The 19,994-nt window shown below is 37.2% G+C and overlaps 1 protein-coding gene and 1 long non-coding RNA gene across 2 annotated transcripts; one reads left to right on the forward strand and one right to left on the reverse strand.

Annotated features, from left to right (window-relative positions):
- Window positions 1-3,289: 3,289 nt before the first annotated feature.
- LOC143368475 (uncharacterized) lies at window positions 3,290-5,324 on the reverse strand. The gene is made up of 2 exons (XM_076811242.1): window positions 5,199-5,324; window positions 3,290-4,858 (listed from the first exon to the last, which is right to left on the reverse strand). The coding sequence occupies exon 2, from the start codon at window positions 4,856-4,858 to the stop codon at window positions 3,401-3,403; it is 1,458 nt and encodes a 485-aa protein (XP_076667357.1). The 5' UTR covers window positions 5,199-5,324; the 3' UTR covers window positions 3,290-3,400.
- Window positions 5,325-6,474: 1,150 nt separating this feature from the next.
- Window positions 6,475-11,534, forward strand: LOC143366257 (uncharacterized). The gene is made up of 3 exons (XR_013084708.1): window positions 6,475-6,723; window positions 6,800-6,982; window positions 10,537-11,534. It is a non-coding gene; the product is annotated as an uncharacterized LOC143366257 (long non-coding RNA).
- The last annotated feature ends 8,460 nt before the right edge of the window (window positions 11,535-19,994 follow it).

Genomic DNA, 19,994 nt, shown 5'->3' on the forward strand with positions numbered 1-19,994 from the left:
CGTTTTGATAAATCTGCATTACAACTTAGTACTACATGTACTAAATACATTTTATTGCCACTTAAATAACGTGTTCATCGACTTTGACACATTTGACATTATCCGCAACTTCATCTTTTCCCAGAAACTTAACGTGTAATCGCCATAATATATTTAATCATAGGCTAATTTTACATTTTTGTCACTGTACTAATGAAAAAGCACATCTTTGTAGTCTGAAAGCAAATAAAGTCAAACAGTACCTACATATTTAGGGTGTTTCCAAATACGAGGTTCCATCGCATAAGAGGTAATGCCTCTCAAAAAAAACATTTAGGCAACAGAACAAAAATCTTTTTGTACGAGTCTTTGCTCCCGAAAAATAACTTATGATCAACACTTGATCCTTCTGGAAATGATGCGGGAAACATTTTGTCCAAACAAAGCTAGCGAGACCTCGCCGGTTCTCTGATTGTTAGCATTTTCAATAACTTGTCAATTAACTAATTGTTTCAAATTTGGCTATGTTTTATTGAATCACAGTAACATGCGCTCTGTGCGTACACACATACGACATAAAATGTATCCTGATGTATGTAAACAAAATTCACTTTATTATCATCGAGTCGGATGTTTTCGAGGGATACTTTTATGATTTCCGCATGAGGCATTGGAGACGTATTACGAAACTCGTTAATAATGCATATTACTATTATTATTTACATAATTATTATTGTCATTTACTACTATTTTATAAATTTTATACGGATTCGCTTATTGTAAATCATTATAATCATTATTAAGACTTATTGCTACTCTTCACATTTAAAAAGTAAGCTGGCGATTACAGCGAATAATAATAATAAATACATTATTTAGTGGTTATTTGTATGAAACCTTCAACATATTATTTGAATCAAGTTCAATATGTATTCGTTAATAGCAGTGAATTCGATGTAAGAAAATTATTTCATTTGAATTGCATAGGACTCAGAAAATGCAGGAAGAGCTTCCATGACCGGAACTACAATTACATACTACTTAATGGACCTCCAAATTGATTCTTTCTTCGATACCCGGTTAAGCATGTCTGCGTCTGCGCCCGCCATATTAATGATCAATTCGAAAAGAAAGTCTTCGTCAAAAATATTTGATTCTATCAGTTTTTTAAGGTTATACCAAGTATTTAAAAACACCCTGTATAACAATCTGCCGGATAAAAATATGTATAGGCAATGGTAGAAGTACGAGACGTAAAATCAGCCAGGTGTAAAAGTAAATATGTTTCGAGCGTCGCGTCGGCACAAACGTCTTGAAAGAAATATGGAGAGATAAGGACAGTGGCCTCATTCAGGGTCGTAGGAAGAATTTTAGCACTCTGATTCACTTCCTACTATGTAATCCCATTTTAGGATGCACGAAACATTAAAATGGAACGTCGTATTCAGCCTCGAGTATTTTTGCTAGTGTTGGTACTTCGAGATGCTGCCTCGCAAATATCTTGAATAAATGAACAATACGGAGTTCTGAGACAGTCTGAGACTTAAATACATATGTATGGAAGTCTTGAAAATATCCACATTTGAAGACCTTACCTCTGGGTTAGGTCTTGAAATCATGGTGTCATTATGATACTGAGGAATTTGCTCGTGTTTCTCTCAGACATGAGTGTAATCAAAACAAATCAAAATCAGACAAAAGAAAAGCGTCAAAGACTCAAAACTTAAAAAAATATATATATATATAAAAAATTTATGTTAAACGATTTTATTAAAAATGTAGTAAACACTAAATTAAAATGCACTAAAAACTAAAAAATAATTTTTTTCTTGTACTACAATTTCGACGGTGATATACTACGAACGCCTGCAAAGTTTTAGTTTTACTATTCGTACATACGTGACGGATCATTTCTCGATAAATTGTGTATTTTCGGTAATCGCGATGCAACTAGCATCCCGAACGCAGAGGCTTTTTGTCGTTTTCGTAAAGAGCACGAGTGGCTGATTTCAAGTCGTTTGGATTTGTGGTTATGGGTTACATTTATTGATGACTGGGTAATTTTTGCACCCGCTTGCAAAATACATTTATAAAAAAGAAATGATCCCAGTGAGAATCGAACCGGTGAAAGCTCCGGTGCGAGACCTGCCCTTTACACGCACCGCTATTCATCATTACGATAAACTTTGCTATCGCTTCTGTTCGTCAACGCATAAACATCTTTTTTTTATTAATATTTCGGAAACTCTGGGATAGTGGACCCAACATGCGAGACATATATTGGGGAACTACACCTACACTACAACATGTATGAGATTCGTCAAATTCCGTGTCTCAGATGTCGCTGCCTCCCCTTGTTAGTAAGCGAAAATGTAAAAAGATTACCCTAAAACAGAAATTCCGAAAGAATTCTTATTGTAATAATAATACTTCGTATTAATTACCATTTTCTCTATAATTGTCCTAATTATGACAAAAGTAAAACAATATTGTAAAGAAGGAAAAATAGTTAATTAAACTTAAAATGTCTAGTTTTATAATTGCCTTTGAAGTATTAATGAGGCTTCAATACATCAAATATGCTATTTCTCCAGGCAGGAGAAATAAAATTGTAGTAAATTCTCCTTAAAAATGTAGCTCGAATTTGAATCGCACAATATATCACATGCTTTTTAAGGGGACATTCTACTCTCTCGGCCGAAAAGTCGGCCACTTTTAGGTGATGGTACCACTCTTGAAATACAAGAAAAAATCTTTGCTATTTGTTTATTTCATTTATTTACATAAATATTTCGCAGTGAAGTTGGCGGCTTCAGAATTGCTGGCGGTTGAAATTTCAGTCGACTGGATCATCGGAAATAAAAGAACCAAACATGTTTCTAATTCGCAGGAGTATGGTTATCTCGCTTCCCTCGAAAGAACAATTTTCAACCAAAATTATTAAAATGGGAGTCGATCAAAGTTGAAAGTACCGAAAAGGACATTTCTTTTCTGTTTAACAGATATAAAATGTGGGGAAATATTAAAAAATCTTAAGATATTTGTGGTTAGCGAGATAGCCATACTCCTGCAAATTAAAAGTATGTTTGGTTTTTTTTGTTTCCGATGTTCCACTCGTCCGAAATTTGAACCGCCAGCAATTCTGAAAACGCCAACTTCACTGCGAAATATTTAAGTAAACAAGTAAAATAAACAAACAACAAAGATTTTTTCCCGAAATTCGAAAACGTTAAGTGTGTATTTCCTTATAAAAACCATCACCGAAAAGTGGCGGATTCTTCGACCGAGAGAGTAGAATGTCCGCTTAAATAATCAACAAAAGTTTTCTAGAACGATAGTAGATTATAGGAATACATAATATCATCATAATTAGCAGAGAAAATACATTTTCTAGCACATTACAGCTACGCGTACTAACTTTTTATCGACAAAAGTTAGGTGTCTGTTCAATTTTAACTGAATCATCGTCTATCGAACGATCGTTCAATGCATCGGTACAAGTTTTCCATAAGATATACACAGGATCATTGCATGTTTCATTTTTATTTCTCATGTTCCCAAATTCTTTTAGTTTCTCCTTGTCAACGAAATGATCAAAAAATTTCTTAGTGGAAAGAAAGTCACTGTGTGTAAGAGAGGCGGTTGGATTTTCGACTGCATCCGTAGAGTTTAATTCCTTTCGCCAAGTTGATATGCACTTTTGATAGTGGACTGCGTTTTCGTCGAATGGATACAATCCACAGACTCTAAATCCATTTCTTATCGTCGAATCGCTTAGCTCATCGAAAGCTTTCTTAAATAACGGAGCGAACGTTGCCTTCGTAACTGATTTTCGAGTACTTTGCTTATAATCGTGTACTACTTGCCTCCATTTGCATTTTAAGGATCTAAATATGGCAACGTCGCAGGGTTGTGTTATGTGAGTAGAGTTAGGATACAACGAATATAGAATTATATTACGCTGGATGCAAAAGTCGCTGAGTTCTATTGTGAGATGAGATTTATGCCCATTGAGAAAATATATCACCGGAAACTCTACTCCATTATTTACACACCAAGGATAGAAATTGTTGGCGATATATTCATAAAACGTGCTTGACACCATCCACCCTGCATCCGACCGTCCTATCGGCCAATTCTCTGGGACTGAGTCTGATACAAGGGCTGGAATTCTCTTGTACGGAAACTTAATCATAGGTGGCAGTGCATCGCCTGCAGCAGAAAACGTACAGAGAACAGACAATGTTTCTTCTCCTTTTCCCGATGAAATTTCATAAAAATCTTTCTCGCTTCTCGGCCCTAAAAGTTGTCCACTTTTAGGAGACAGCTGAATACTAGCTTCGTCGCCATTAAATATACTTCTTGGCCTTTCTAAGACACCAGCGAGTCCATTCTCTTCCAAGTACGACTTTAATTCCTGCGACCACTCTCTCAAACTTTCTTCGGTGACTGGTGCTCGACCTTTCGATATCAGTTCGCTGTTTCGTTTCGTTATCTCAGGATGTCTCTTCAAGAATAGTTTCTGCCATTTGTTCGCTGGTCTGTTGTTAGTGAATATAGTTTTTCGCGATGCTTCGTTAAGTAGTTTTTGTACAGCATCTTTTACTTCGTCAGGATGCATAGGGAAGCCCAGTCTAGCTTTGCTTAAAATCCATCGCTTTAAACGAATCTCTTCTTCGGTGGTTAACATTGGTTTCGGACCCTTTTTGCAATGTTCCGGAACCTTTCCTGTTAATTTAGCGTGCAACGTTGACTTTGGAATTCCATATTCTTTGGCTGCCTTTCCTACACTTGTTCCTTTTCTAACATCCTCTAAAGCTCTATCTACGTCGCTATCTGAGTACCGATATACGTTATATTTTTTTTTGTTGCTCGCCATCTGAATAAAAAAAAAAAATAATAAAAAGTAAGGTACAAGTGAATGACTACCAAGTTGCGTAATAAATGATTTTAACCTTTTTATCTTAGGAAGACTTGCCGTAAACAAGAATAAAAAAATATACATTTCAATAATGCGTAAAGATTTTCACCTATTGGTGGTCATTAAACAAAAATCGGCTTCGAAAGATTCAATTCGATTGTCCATCTACTGGATTTAGGTTAGAAAATCAACACCAATGCATGGACAGCGATTCTTACGAGTTCTATCGCTTTATTTCTCGTTGCTCGTGTGTTTATTTATGTATCTTTAATAATTTAATGCAATTATTATTACCTACCTCTTTACAATACGCCTAAACACGTTTTTTATTTACTTTGAAAACATGAGTACACTGAGAAATGGTTCCTAAGAAATGAGTGACTAAATAGGTAGCGCATGGTGGCGTAAGATCGTAATACAAACACCATTTCGTATACAGAAAAATTTCAATAAAAATGTTAGTGTTTTATGAAACGAACATTTTTTATACAAATTAAGAACGAATAGGATAAAGGACCCATATACCGGACGGCCCCCTATTACCGGACACAATATTCATTTTCATGATTTATAAAATCCAGAATATATAAATTAAAATATAATATTCTTATAATAACATTTGAAATTATAATTTTCTAAATAAATAAAGGTTTTTATAATTAATTCTCATTCTAGCAATTATCGGCATTTGACCATTTTCATTATCGAAATGGCTAAGCATCACTTACATTTAAGAGTCGATATAATAATAATTCAATTGATATAATGTACAAAAATGATTATGTAGTGATAGCACTAAGTTCAATAATAAAAAATGCATATGGAGGTGGTTTAATAATATTCTAAAAAATTAAAGCGAATCCGGGGACTGCGTCGATGTTCGTGTTGACACGACAGTTACCGGATGGTCGTGAACGCTCGAAGGATCTAACCTATTTTCGAATCGATGTAGATGTTTTCATTAAAGTAACAATATTTGTGAACATATAAGAGAATTTTTAACGTTAAATATTTTTATTTGGCAGATCTGAATATGTGTAAAACTGTAAAAAAAAAGAATACAGTAAAGATTCAAATAACAAAGCATTAGAGGTTATAACCTCCCATCAATCTTCGGTAAATGCAGCCAGCATACAGTTTGCCATTCCAAGGAGCACGTGACACGTAAAAATTAAGAACAAATATTAGGACAAAAAACCAGGACCAGAATCTCACGAAGATATTTCAGTTAAGTGAATAATTTATCTAGACAGTGTCCGGTAGCTCGGGCACGGTAAATAGTTCTCAAGCTTTAAGCGTGTCCGGTAATTACAACAAAATTTTGTTTTACATTTTTACTAATATTTCTTTAATATTTCATTATTTGTTTAAATCAAAAACTCCTGAACTTACGAAAATGCTTAATAATCAGTTCAAAAATCCCCAGAATGTATGAAAACTTATGTTGAAATTCTTAAATAACTTTCATGCCATCACTAAGTGACCGGTAGATGGACCCTAATATATATTAAAAATATAATTCTTTCAATATTAACGATTAACCAACGATTCGTCTACCTGCTGGCCAGCTTAGCGTAACCAGTTTCAAAGGGAATCCTAATGATCATGCTGACGAGGAACTCCCTCTCCGCGCCACGATTCTGGGTGAAACGTAGTAACGTATCGCCATAAAAGGAACGAAAAACGAAACAGAAACTTTCCTACGAGTGGGAGTACGAACGGGTTAAGGAAGACGAATGGGTTTCGAGATAAAAAGGCATGAAGAGCCAGCGATCTAGGAAGTGTCTTAACACCGAAGTAATAATAGGAATAACGTAGTAATGGTAATCCCCCGAAGGATCGTAGTAAATGCGATTCTGTATCATTAAAAATCGTGCGTACTCGTTACGTCAGTTTAAGGTGAAAGGAAGCGAGACGATACAGGAGTCAAGGGAAAACGAGCAACTCGGGTAAAAATACGATCGTTGATCGAGCTACGTTTCTCCTATGTGGATCGTATGACTCATCAAACGCGCAAGCGCATGCTTAGCGGGTGCAAGGGGGAAGGGAGCAGAACGAACCGTATATCACGGAAAGGAGCAGGTAAGGCAGGAGATGTGACAAACATGTGTGTGTGTGTGTGTGTGTGTGTACGTGTGTGGCTTAAGAGAAGACTGAAGAAAGACCGAGGGAAAAGAAAGGGGAATGACGTAAAGCGTGAACATTCATTTTCGTGGACACCCGAAAAGTTTCAACGACAAAAAGAAGTATGGCCATGCGTCTACTTGCGCGTGCAGATTCTTGTAACATTTGTCACCTTTATAAATGTCTAAAGTTTCTTATTCTCTATATTTCTTTCCACGAATTGGCTACTATGACAAATCAGGGACAATATGCATCATCGAAAGTCAGGTATGTAGATTTAAAGTTAATAAACTTCGGTGTGGCATTATTTGATTTATATTTCAAAATTATTCAAAATTATACATATTTAATATCTTCATATTCAATCATAAAACTATTCTCCGTAGCATTTATTGCGGGTTAAAATAATATTAGCAATTATGTTGTAAGGCTGCAATAAAATAAACTATAAATTGTAATGAACATTTTCGAATTAATCCAAATCTTTTATTGCAATAGTACGTATGTTGACAATGTTTCAAGTTTCAACTGATATTTCATTCCTTTTTAAATCCTTATTTGCTGTAGCCGTGCAACTTTTGCCAAGTCCACGAGTGCTCGGAAATCAAAAAATTTACCTTTCACATTCAGTTGTGAAAGTAAAGTGGAATGGAAGTTTATAAAAACATGTGACCAACCGATCGTCCGTTCTTGCTTAACACACTGTCGACACGCAAGATTAAGTAACTTTATTTTCGGCTGCTCATGAAGTATGAAGCACGCGCAATTACAAAATTTACATATACATGTAACTCTTTTGCAACGTGTTTTAAAATAGAAATTCACAATCAGTGCAAGAATTTTTGCATACGTATAAATTCCTATCAATGAAAGTTGAGCGCATTATAGTGCGGGAACATTGTTTCAATTTTGACGACCCTTAGCCTATTTAAATCGTTTCATTTTATCATATTAGAAATGGTTTTCGACCTACAATTCTGTATTCAGAATTTCTTTTCGAATATTATCTACTACTTTCTCCATATTATTACTCTTCCCAAATATTACCCTGACTTTCAAATCTTTCGCTTTAGTTAGCACTTTCTGTGTACGCTAATTTTAGTTTATTTTTAATAGTACTTAATAACAACACATGCTCTCGATAAAAAAAAAAACACGACAGGACCTCTAATGTTTGTCGGTTCATCTCTCCTTTTCACCATTTTTACTCGGTAATTGAGTAATTTACATTCAATATTTGTAGTCCTCCACTTTCTGGCGAGGGGAGGGCGCCAACTGAACGGACGACTTTTCAACGAAACTGGTTTTGAAATGTGGGGCTCGATGAGTATAAACGAATCCTAGAATATTAGTCGTCAACTCTCAACCGGTTTTATGAGAAATGACTTTAAACACAGAAATTTTGGAGTCGTCGAAACGGTTTTGTTCTGTTTAGAAGCAGCATCCAGAGAGTCGCAATAGCCGCGGCTGCCGGCGGGTGCTGGAAAACCGCTTCTCCCGAAGCTTAATTTAACTGCATACATTGCAATAAAAAACATAACTTTCTGATTAAACTATTGATCCTCGAATATTTTCCAGTCAGACTTTTTTGTTCCCTTCATCTAGATCTAGCGTTTGCAACGTGAGCAATCAGGCAACTCGGAAATTTTTATCGTCGAAGCCGTACTTTATAAAAACGATTGAGAGTTGACAGCTAGAATTCTAGTATTTGTTTATACTCTTCGGGTCCTACATTTTAAGACCAGTTTTATGGGTCGTCCTTAAAATACGTAAGGCTTTTTTGGGGGGGGGGGGAGAAGTCGCAAATTTCTTACGTTTTCTTACAGAGGGGGGGGGGGGGAGTCAGGTAGGTCTTGCGTAATATTTTTAAATCTAATTTTCAATAAATACAAATTCTATTATTAATGGGATATACTTCCGAATGGCCCCAGTGGCCAATCGACACGAGGTTTGAGGGGAGGGGGTGTGGACCCTAAATCTAAAATTGTAGCTTAGGGTATTTATCAGTTTCCGAAAATTAATAAAACATTATTGTTAATTTTTTTTACAAACTATTTTTTTTAACTGCGTACATGTACCCCTAACGGGGATCCATCCTGCCTCCCCTCCCCAATTTATTAATTAACTAAAAGGCACGCGTATTTAGCTGAAATTCAAAGCCAATTTTCTCGAAAACGAAGCGCGATATTAAAAAATGATATTCTATATTTTCGTCTTATTTTGATCCATAGAATCACCCCCGTAGAGTATTGACTATCAATAGAGTAATGGGTATCCACCCTGTATAATAGGATGGATCGCATCCGCAAGTTTCTGGTTCAAATTTCCAAACTCACATCGATTCGCTACCATGCGTCACACGCCCGCGAGCGGGCGCGCCCCCCCCCTCCCTCCCCCGCACTAATCTAGCCCCAACCAATACTAATACCCGGAACAAGTTGAAAAGTGGAATGCGTTATGTCGGAATAAGTTAACAGACCTACTAAAAGTTTTTTTTCATTAATATCTCGGAAACTAATAAATTCCCGAAGCAACAATTTTAGATTTAGGGCCCACGCACTCTCTCCCCACCCTTCCCCTCAAACCTCATGTCGATCGGCCACTGCGGCCATTCGGAAGTATAGCCGATTAATGTTCCAGAAAAGTAGTTTTTAATTTCCCTGAACCGAGTTAAATGAATTATATAAACCTTTAAAAGAATTTTAATAACTACAAATATTAAATGTAAAAAATATTATGTAAGGAGGGGGTTGGAATATCAAATATTGTTTAACCTAATTTTAAATAAATACAAATTCTATCATTAATGTTCCAGAAAAGTAGTTTTAGTTTAAATTTCCCGAAACCAAGTTAAATGAATTATATAAACCTTTAAAAGAATTTTAATATCTAAAAATATTAAGTGTAAAAAATATTACGTAAGAAGGGGCTTGCAATATCGAATCTTACGAATTCTTATACTCGGGGAGGGAGGGGGTAAGAAATCGCGAAAATTACCCTTACATAATTTAAGGACGGCCCCTTATTGAAAAATCGCTAGATTAGTCGTTGCCCTCCCCGCGTGAGATAAGATTGCTGAATAATTCTGGTGGCTGAAATTTTTTTTTGACAACAGAACAATTGCCAATTATACTATAATTCAGGTGAAAAGTTGAATATAAGTTTAATCATATGAATAGGTAGTATGAGAAAACCAATTTGATAAAGACTAGAAATAATCAATTATTGGGTTACGTTTTATTCTGTTTTTTCGAGATTCAATAATTTCCACCTACCGCGTATGCATATGTATACTCCTTGAAAGTTGTTAAAGATGGATCATACACAAATTCCTTATTGCACCTTCTGCACCTTTTACAATAATTAATCAAATTGGCCTACCTGTATTTTTCCTAAAATGCCTTTTCTATACCAGGACAAATTGAATAGGTAAATACTTAAGACGTACTGAATCAAATTTTTCTAAAATGTCAATGCAGTACGTTGAACTGCAAATACCTAATCAATTTCAGCTGATGTCCATCGAAAGGATATTCCAGTGTTGCATATGTGGATTTTACTGCAACGTGACACTTAAGTGTCTTTCATTCGACAGTTGCTTGAAGTGAAAGTCAAACTCAATGGGTACTTTTCAGCGATCACTTGACATTTCCTACTGTCTTTTAAGGAAGGAAGCATAAGGTTTCTGTATCTACCTGTATTCTCATAACTGCGGTTACTTTCTACATTCGTCGCTGGTGAAATATGGTAAATCTGAATTTAAAAATTTCGAAGCAGAAGGTGTAGGTATCGATTTTAATGCACAATGGTAAAACAAAGAACTAAAACTTGAACGAATTATTATGATTTCGATAATAGTGCAAAACTTGCGTGTTAACATTGTTTGAAAATTAATTTGGTTTAATTTTCAATTTAACAAATTTTCTTTATAGGACGAAACCTATCACGTTTAGCTGGAAAAAAATTAACAACATACAATAAGTAACCCTCTTAATTTTCGTGCACTCGTGAGTTATGGGAATGCATAAATAATAAATTATTTATAACACGTAATTCGAGTAAATAAATGAAATCCAAAAACATTCTTCTTCTGATTTCTGACACTTTTGTGTTTCTCTAAACGTCCAGAAAACAAACTAATATTTAAATATTTACATACTGTCGCGTACATACAATTTGGTAAAGCGTGGCGCAAGATTACAGCAATCATTTCATGCACTCCGCTTTATTTGATACTAAAATTAGGTTTCTGGGTTATCTTCAACTTTCTTTGATCACGGTGCAGTTTCTGTGTAACGTAACTACTCGCACTAAGTAAATATCATTCGCTAAACATCTGATCATTAAATCTCCACTGACATTTCCATTGAATAGCATGCCGTTCTAAAATAAACATCTCATAACAGCGCGATCGTGCAATTTACGGGGTAAATACCGAAGCCGTTTGACATCGTGATAACGAAATTTACGTAATTCATTGCGTAACACCAAAAAAAAAAACCTATTATCATCTACCACTCGTAATACAAATTACATAACTTGTACTTTTCAATAAGCTACTCAATGGATTGGCTCCAGCCAGAGTCACGTAACGCCGAAATGTAAGTTACACAAGCCGCCGCCTTCTTTGTTAGATTCTCCTTCTCGAATGGTTTCACGGTGCCCCGGTAACAATGTTTCGAATGTGAATCTATTCACTAAATCTGTTTCTCTTACGTCAAGGAAAACGGTTTATACACGTTCATCTTGCGACGTACAGATCGCTACAAAATACGTGTGCAGTACAATTCGATGGAAAGTTGAGATTATTCGTAGAAAAGTAAATTTAATGTGTAAAATAAAGATTCTTGTGCATTGTTCTGCTTTCAAAAGTATCGACTTTGAAAGCGCATGGGATACACGCGAATTGAAATGAAAATAATTTCAACGAGCCTTCTTGCAGACGGTACACGTGCCAATACATATACAGGGTGTTTTATAACTGGTGGGGTGAACTGACAAGGGAAGCTCCAGAATCCGGAAATTAAAAAAATATCTGAAAGTTTGCGAATACGTAGGGGATTTCCTCCTGATTACAGCGCAACTTTTGTTTGCTGTCCAAATTCACTTATTGGTTCTCTACAAGGATTTATTTTATTCGCAGTTGTATTATAATACCGCTCCGATATGGTAATTTTTGGTCAGATGTACTGGATGTACTTTCCATGTACATTCAATGCCATTTTTCTCGAAAATATAGTGCCTAATTAAAAAATATTCTAGATATATTTACAGCTCTTTTTGTGCAGAATCGTCAGCTTTCAATTTAGGGGAGGAGACGGAATGGACCACTTTTTTGTTTTAGAGAAAATAACACTGTCTAACAAAATTGAACTTTTTTCTGTTCTGTAATACTCAATAAACGTTTCTTTATATGATTTTCACAAAAAAAAAACTGTAAATTTTCAACTTTGAACATCTTTTCTGTCGAAACGGTAATAGTTATTCGGTTGGTTGTTGCGTCAAATTATTCTACGAACCCTCGCTAACACAATGATGTAAGTTATTATTGAACTATAAGCATCTAAATATGTTTAAAAAACGATCAAAGGGGAAAGGACACTCGAAGTGCACCAATTTTGCAGATATTTTGCTAAATATTTTAAAAACCAAGGGTCTAGGAGAAAATTTGACTACGCCACGCGATGCAGCAGACATTTTTCTTTCGGAAACCACCAACAGAAGTGGTAAGTCACGTTTTGTTTTCAATACAGAAGCGAAATAGTTTGGCAAAACGTGCGGCGCCGATAGTGGTAATCACGCGCGTTAAGCGATTGTGATACGCTGAGCGGCAGTGGATCGCGCGCCGCCGTTGACTACCACTGTCGGCGCCGCGCGTTTTGCCAAACTATTTCGCTTCTGTATTGAAAACAAAACGTGACTTACCACTTCTGTTAGTGCTTTCCGATTGAAAAATGTCTGCTAAATCGCGCGGAATAGTCAGATTTTCTCCTAGACCCTTAGTTTTGGAAATAAATTGAAAAATATCTTCAAAAATGGGTGCATTCGGGGGTCCTCTTCCCTTTGATCGATGTTTAAACAAATTTAAATGTTCATGATGCAATAATAACTTATATCATTGTATTCGGGAGGGTTCGTAGAATAATTTGACGCAACGAGCAACCGAATAACTATTACCGTTTCGGCACAAAAGATGTTCAAAATTGAAAATTTTGGAACACCTAAAATACTCTCCTTGTAAATCGACTTTCACTTTAAATGGATTTCCTAACGTTACAGCGACACTGGGTGAACGTAACCCACAGACTACATTTTCAATGATATTACTCGGCTACTTCAGGCATACAAGCGATCCTTGGGGTGGATTTGTAGAAGTTTCAAACTTTTTCCTCTACCAGCGGCCGTAGCCGTGATGGAAAACACCGGTTCTCGTTAGATCACCGAAGTCAAGCGTCACGGGCGGTGTACTGGGGAAAGATGGGTGACCAGACTACATTTCTCCATGTGCGCCGCTGCTGCTGGGGTCCGAAGGAGAGAGGAGAGGAAAAAATGGGACTATAGTTCGTTGGGCAATATAAGCAAAAGTAAGCTTGAACCCACCATCCTGCTTAAAACACAGGAAAAAACAATAAAACAAAACATAACTATTTCCCCTAAAGCCCTAACTCCCCACACCTCTTGCTATTCAGAAATGCCATGAGTCTTCCTGACGGACTGGGTTACGCTAACCCAGTGTTGACCGTTGAGGGTTAAATATCTAATAGAGGAAAATGAAATTTAAATTTACATCGCTGCCTACATGCGCTCAAAGCGTGGGGGCAAACTGGACGAAACTTTCCTGACAAAAGCGACTGCTCCGAAAGGCTTGACCAACTTGAAACGGTATCTTGCCAAACTTTGCATCGGTGAAAATTTGAATACCAAATACTTGTTACGTCACGCCAAAAATTTCCACTATTCGGAGAACTTTCGTAACGGTACGATCGAACCGACTGAATCGCATTCTCCGAGGCAGTGTAAAAACGGCGGAAACGTTTCAATTGACCTCAGCATCCCTGTTTCAATGTGTGTCGCGCGTTACGCGAAAACTTCAAGCTGCGACGTTAACAAAGCGGTTAAACGCCGGAAATCTTACAAGGTATGCGTGCCAACGCCGTGCGTTACGATAGCAACAACAGGAAAGTGCATATGCACTTTATTCGCAACACTTACGCCGCGAAATAACTTTGTCATTTCCTTCCACCGGGGTAACCTTATCCCAGTTAGAGAAATGCATGTTTATTCCTTCGATTCACGTCGAACCTTTAACCAAGGCGTTTCTTAATATGTGGCACTGAATTCCACGATGGGCGGGGGACAGAAAAACAAAGAGAAAAGTTTATATAAGCATGTGCCTTATTTAACCTTGTTCCCGAGTTGTAGCCATTATTTTACTCCAATCATTCGTAATGGCAAACAGAGATAGTAGATAGATAGGTAAATACTTTATTACAGCCTCACCGGCCTTGAAATGGGACTTGGCTTTACAATTTAACGTTCATTCACCCTTCCATACCGTCGCTCATACCATACCTCCTCCTATAATCTATATATTTTAAGCTACTTAAACTTATACCTGATTGACGGAGAGAATTTTCCGAAATATTAATTTAAAACAAAATGCCGGCTATTTGAAGTTGAAATCCGGAAAATAAGCCTATTATTTGGTTTATTTTCCTAAACTGATCAGGAATTGGGTTCTGATCTGGAGCTGGGTCCTTGACGGTACGTTCGTTCGGCGCATGAAGCCTGTGCGGGGAACGCCCATGGGCGTTCGACGGCTACAGTTAAGACACGAGACTAGAGGAATCCCGCACGTGGCATGTGCTGCGTGCTCAAACAGTCAGCACCTGAAGAATTAAGAAGCATAGATAGATTGTCTCGCAAAACATAGCGCTACCTATATAGCAGCAAGCTGGCACAAGGGATCTATGTACTTCTCAACTTCATTGGTACAAAAGCCTAGTTTCCACTGCACAGGACTGTGCATCGACCGTGTCCCACTACATATGTATTACCAGCCGCAATTTCCACTCGCGAAACTATGACGCATTGTACTTGCCGCGACTGTGGGCGACGTTAATTCTTGGCTATTAAAAATAAGTAGCCCAGAGAATGATTAATTGACGCTACACAGACGCGTCGTGAATTTGTATGCTTTTCTCGGTCCTGGGACGGCTGCGAATAACAACGAAGGTCAATTGGACGCCCTACGACTGCTCGTTTCCATATCTACAGCCGATAAAGATGTAGCAATCGTTTTGAGACCGCTCGACATTACAGTACGACTATTAGCTATCTATACGAAGATTAAAGGGTTATTCCCATTAGGAGAGTCAACAATCAATTTTTTATTACGTTTTCATAAATCTCCGTCTCGAATTGTCCTTAAAATTTTATACAGAAATTCGGCGAAATGCATACGGAGTTACTTCTCGTGGTGCGCTTTGAGTGGTGCTAATACCAGTGGTATAATTTCTGCTCTTTTAAGAGGTCACTCGTCATAAGGAAGGTGTAAAAAAATTGTTTGTCATAAAAATTTGCAGATTAATTGATTAAGTCTTTAATAATAGATCAACCAATTCGAAAACTATTTAAGAAACATATTTCGAGATGCTTAAATATTAGTAATTTGTAATTAAATATAATGCTGTAAATGTCCGTATTTCTGCTCACGAAAAATACCGATTTATGTATTTCTACTCACCATTTGGACCAATTTCTGCTCACATAATATGTTGCCTTTTCAGGTTAAAATAAGTTACATCTTTTATGGAGATGTTTTATAACACAACAGTAAAGGATAAAATAATGATTAATAAAAAATAAAATGCCTTCGAAAATATTAGCATTGTATCCAAAAATGCAGTAAATGTATTTAAAGCACACAAAAATAGTACATGTAAAACATTTTTAACATCAAAAATGAAAATCAACTGGCACAAGCATCACAGGGTTCTTGAAACACGCCACGATCGCGCGGAGAGAATGTTTGTCTTACCGAGACCTAATGAGGGAAATACGCAGTTCGGTGAACGGACTTCACAAAGCGCGCCCGCTCGAGGGTTAAGTAAACAAAGTTAGAGTCACTATCTTCATAATAAATCACTTTCAAAGTCGCACAATCTCACTATCCGTCCGACCCCTTTCTTTCAGAAAATTGAATGCTCAACTCTTTTTTTGTACCTCTTACTGTTTTTCAGTCAAACGTATTGAACGCCACTAGAGAATCACCCCGTATAAGTGTATATGCCTGCTTCTATGGTAAAACAAACACAGAACATATTCCTTCTCTTTCCCTTCCTCCTCTCTTTCCATCTGATTTCTACAGTTGCAAAAATTAAAAATCAGAAGAGCACTATCCGAATACAATGGCATCAGAGATCTTTACTACTGATGGGGAAATCAATCTTTTGTGAATTTTCGTGTGAAAAATGTTTCATTCTTATTTAGTTCTAAATGTAGATGATTTCGCAGGTAATTATATAGAAAAGTACACACCTCGCCGACTTTGATGACCTTGAAATATTTTGTTTTTCCCCCCCCACAACCGTGGAAAATCGCTCATTCTCAACTGCAAATTTTATCAGATCAAAATTTACATTTCTAGAAAAGAGACTATTAGACCATGATTGTGTATGTATTAAGAACGTACAATTATCACTGATAAGTTAAAAGATTCAAAAATACGAAAGTGGTAACTGAAAAAATGCCGCTGGGGTACAGTGAACCCCGTGTGACCAACTTGTGATTATAAGGCGTGACCACGAACGGTTAAAAAAAGTAATGCGATATTAAAAAGTGTACGAGTATGGCTGTGAACCACTGCACATACGCAACTAACCCAATAAAGCCGCGTATTCACCTGCGCATTCGCCCCGAATGTGCATTCGGCGCGCACCGATTTTTTGCCCGTTCGGAGCTCAGCGCGCGTTCGGGGTTGAGTGAAATTTGCGGCGTCCTTTTCATGGTATTGTTCGGACCCGAATGCGCGCTTTGATGGACCGCCAACAAGCGGATCGGCCCGAATGCGCGCCGAACACCGGACGAGCAAAAAATCGGTGCGCGCCGAATGCACATTCGGGGCGAATGCGCAGGTGAATACGCGGCTTAAGAGGATAACAGATCACAATCCAAACTGGACGTAAGTAGATTCACTCCACGAGTTCGTGCAGGTTCCGACAGGTTCAGACCTGCATACTAGCAGGGCTCAAGGTTTGGCCTCGCTTTCGACGCAGCAGTTTTTATTTAGAATTCTGTATAGAATATACAGAATTCAATCCGAAACCATTTGTACAGGTTGAATAGTTTAATAATATAACACCAACGGGAAAACTATTATTAGACATGAATTCAGTAAATGATAATTTACGGAACACTCGCGAGGAGAGCTTAAAACTATTTAGATCGAGCGATTTTTGAACGAAATTTAAAATATTACACATTTATAAAAAGAATGCTTTAAACATTGCAATTTAGTAGTCGTTGGATCGACTTCGTTCTTCTATTAGGTTATGGATTTTAATGAAACCAACAGGAAAGTGTTATGCGTCGTTGCTGTGAAACCAATAATTTATCCAGAAAACAGATTTTTTATCCTAATATCACACCTCGTTTTTGCGGCTTTTCTCTTTCTTACATTTCCGCCATGGCATGTGCCGAAGCTAATCAAATTTTATAAGTTTCAATTTAATATTTAATGATTTAATTTAATTCAATTTTATATTAATAGAAAAAAATTGGAATAAAACTCTTTTTAGAAGAATACTTCTAAATATATGTGGTATGCATCAGAATTGCGAAATATGCATTTCATCTGAAAATAATAGAAACTCGAAACCTCCTTCCCGTCTGCAAGATAATACAGTGTGCATTTGTATTTCGTTTAATTGGTTAACCACTGTAAATTAAATATTCTTTCTATCATAATCAGAGAAACGTATTTTTAAAGCTGTTTTAAACTATACCTAGGTATCTATGGTAACTACTTGAATGAACATACTGTAGAAAAAAAAACATCTAATTAACGAATTGATATTTACTCAAACATTCGTGTAATTAATTATGCGTGCCACTAATCTAAGCATTCTATGAAACACTTTGAATCGTGATAACTGAAACGACATCCTAACGCCATTTTAGTTATGCTAAACTCTGAAAAGTTGCAAAAAAAAAACGCACAGTTTGCCACATTAAAACCCTGTTGAAGCTTGACAACTACCATAAACGCGTTTGCTGCTAACACACGACTAACTTACTCGCGTTTCGGTATTTAATTATTGACACTGAAACCGGAACTTCTTATCCACGAATTCATAAGAATAACGTTTAAAATTCTCCAACTTAATAAAGTCCCTGAGAGAGAAACTGTCGTGCCTTAAAAAATTGTATTCTCCGCTAGCTAAGCGACACAACGGCGCATAAATGAGGACAAGGTAAGGCGAGACGGAAAGAAAAAAAAGAGGTATACATACGTATATGAAAATGTCAGCAGCCAGGACCAACGACACACATAGACGTACTAGAGATACGGCAGGGAAGGAGACAACGAAAGGGGACACAGCTTGAAGGGATGCAGTCGACTACGGCAAACAAAAAGAAGCGGGGAATATCTAAACCAGTCCTGTCTACGGGTGGGACCCCAAAGCGGTTCTGCCTCCCTCTACGCGGCGTATTGTGTTTGTGTTGTGTTTATATCAGGCGCGCTCGCGCCCATAAGAAAATAGTATAACTTACCCGTTCGTGTACTATGGTGGTAACAGAAACATACCTGCAAGCTGAGAAAGCAGTTTTGCTTCCAGTAGCAAGTCTGACCTAGCACTGAAGCTATTTGAATATTCTATATGTACTAAAATGTTGCGAATACTCTTGCAATATTCCAGTTTTAAAGTCTGCAATTTGCACTATTAGAATAATGGGAATATTAGCAATGTATATAAGTATTACATTCAGTCAGTGGTAGATGGTCGAGCCATGTATTTCAAATTAAATACATATTCAAGTTGCTTTTCATGGCGAGGCTGTACAGTTAAATGTACTATGAATATTCCAGCTACGCCACCCTCTGCTGAAAATGCTTTTTCTTTAGAGCTGGAAACACGGGCAATACAAAATGAAGAGATTTACAGTGAAAAAATTTTAATACATTAATATTTTCTGTATCCAAATCGTAATGTTGTGTACCTTTATAAGTTGTATAAAATTTCATATGAAAATAAAGCTCAGAAACGAAGCATTAATTTAAAGAATTCGTTTCATAGTCCATCTCTTGCATATACATATTATTACGGTAATTATGCAGAAAAGGTGTTTCAGCACCGATTTCAATGATTTTTGAATGTGTCCTCGGGGACATGATTCTAAGTAACTTTTTCCTATACATGTAACCACCGCTCGGCTTTAGTTTTCGAGATATTCTAAGAACTCTATTCGGTAGTTTGTTGAGGCTAGATTTGAGAGCGCCTGGCCGTGGGAGTCAGCTGTGGCGCAAGGCCCGCGTCGAGCTTTTAACGAAATGTGCGGAGCTGTTTCCTGGAAACGCTCATGCCCGTCCCGCACGCAAGGATCGGAGTATTAAGGTCTGCGCACATATATCAGTGCCGTGTCAGTACCGTTCGGTCATGCCAGTGGTAAGAAGAAGAGGGACGTAGAGGGTCTCTTCTTCTTACCACTTGCACGACGGAACCGTACTGACACGGCACGGATATGTGTGCGCAGACCTTTAGGCGTAAAGTAAAAGTATCAACGTCGTCTGTCTTGTACCGTTCCTCGCTCGCAATCAGTCCCTCTGGCTCGCTCTCGCCTCCGCAGGACAGGAGTGAGTCGGAGATGGGGATAGAGCCGAGCTCCGTGTGGGCCTAACCGAGCTCTTAGCGAATATATACTGTATTCGCTTACAAACTACAGACTTTAATTCTCATTTTCTACATTT

The sequence above is a fragment of the Andrena cerasifolii genome, chromosome 1, assembly GCF_050908995.1.
Source record: "Andrena cerasifolii isolate SP2316 chromosome 1, iyAndCera1_principal, whole genome shotgun sequence".
Lineage (NCBI taxonomy): Eukaryota > Metazoa > Arthropoda > Insecta > Hymenoptera > Andrenidae > Andrena > Andrena cerasifolii.

Excerpts from the sequence above, each read along its gene's own strand:
- LOC143368475 (XM_076811242.1), bottom strand. The coding sequence starts at position 4,858 with ATGGCGAGCAACAAAAAAAAATATAACGTATATCGGTACTCAGATAGC.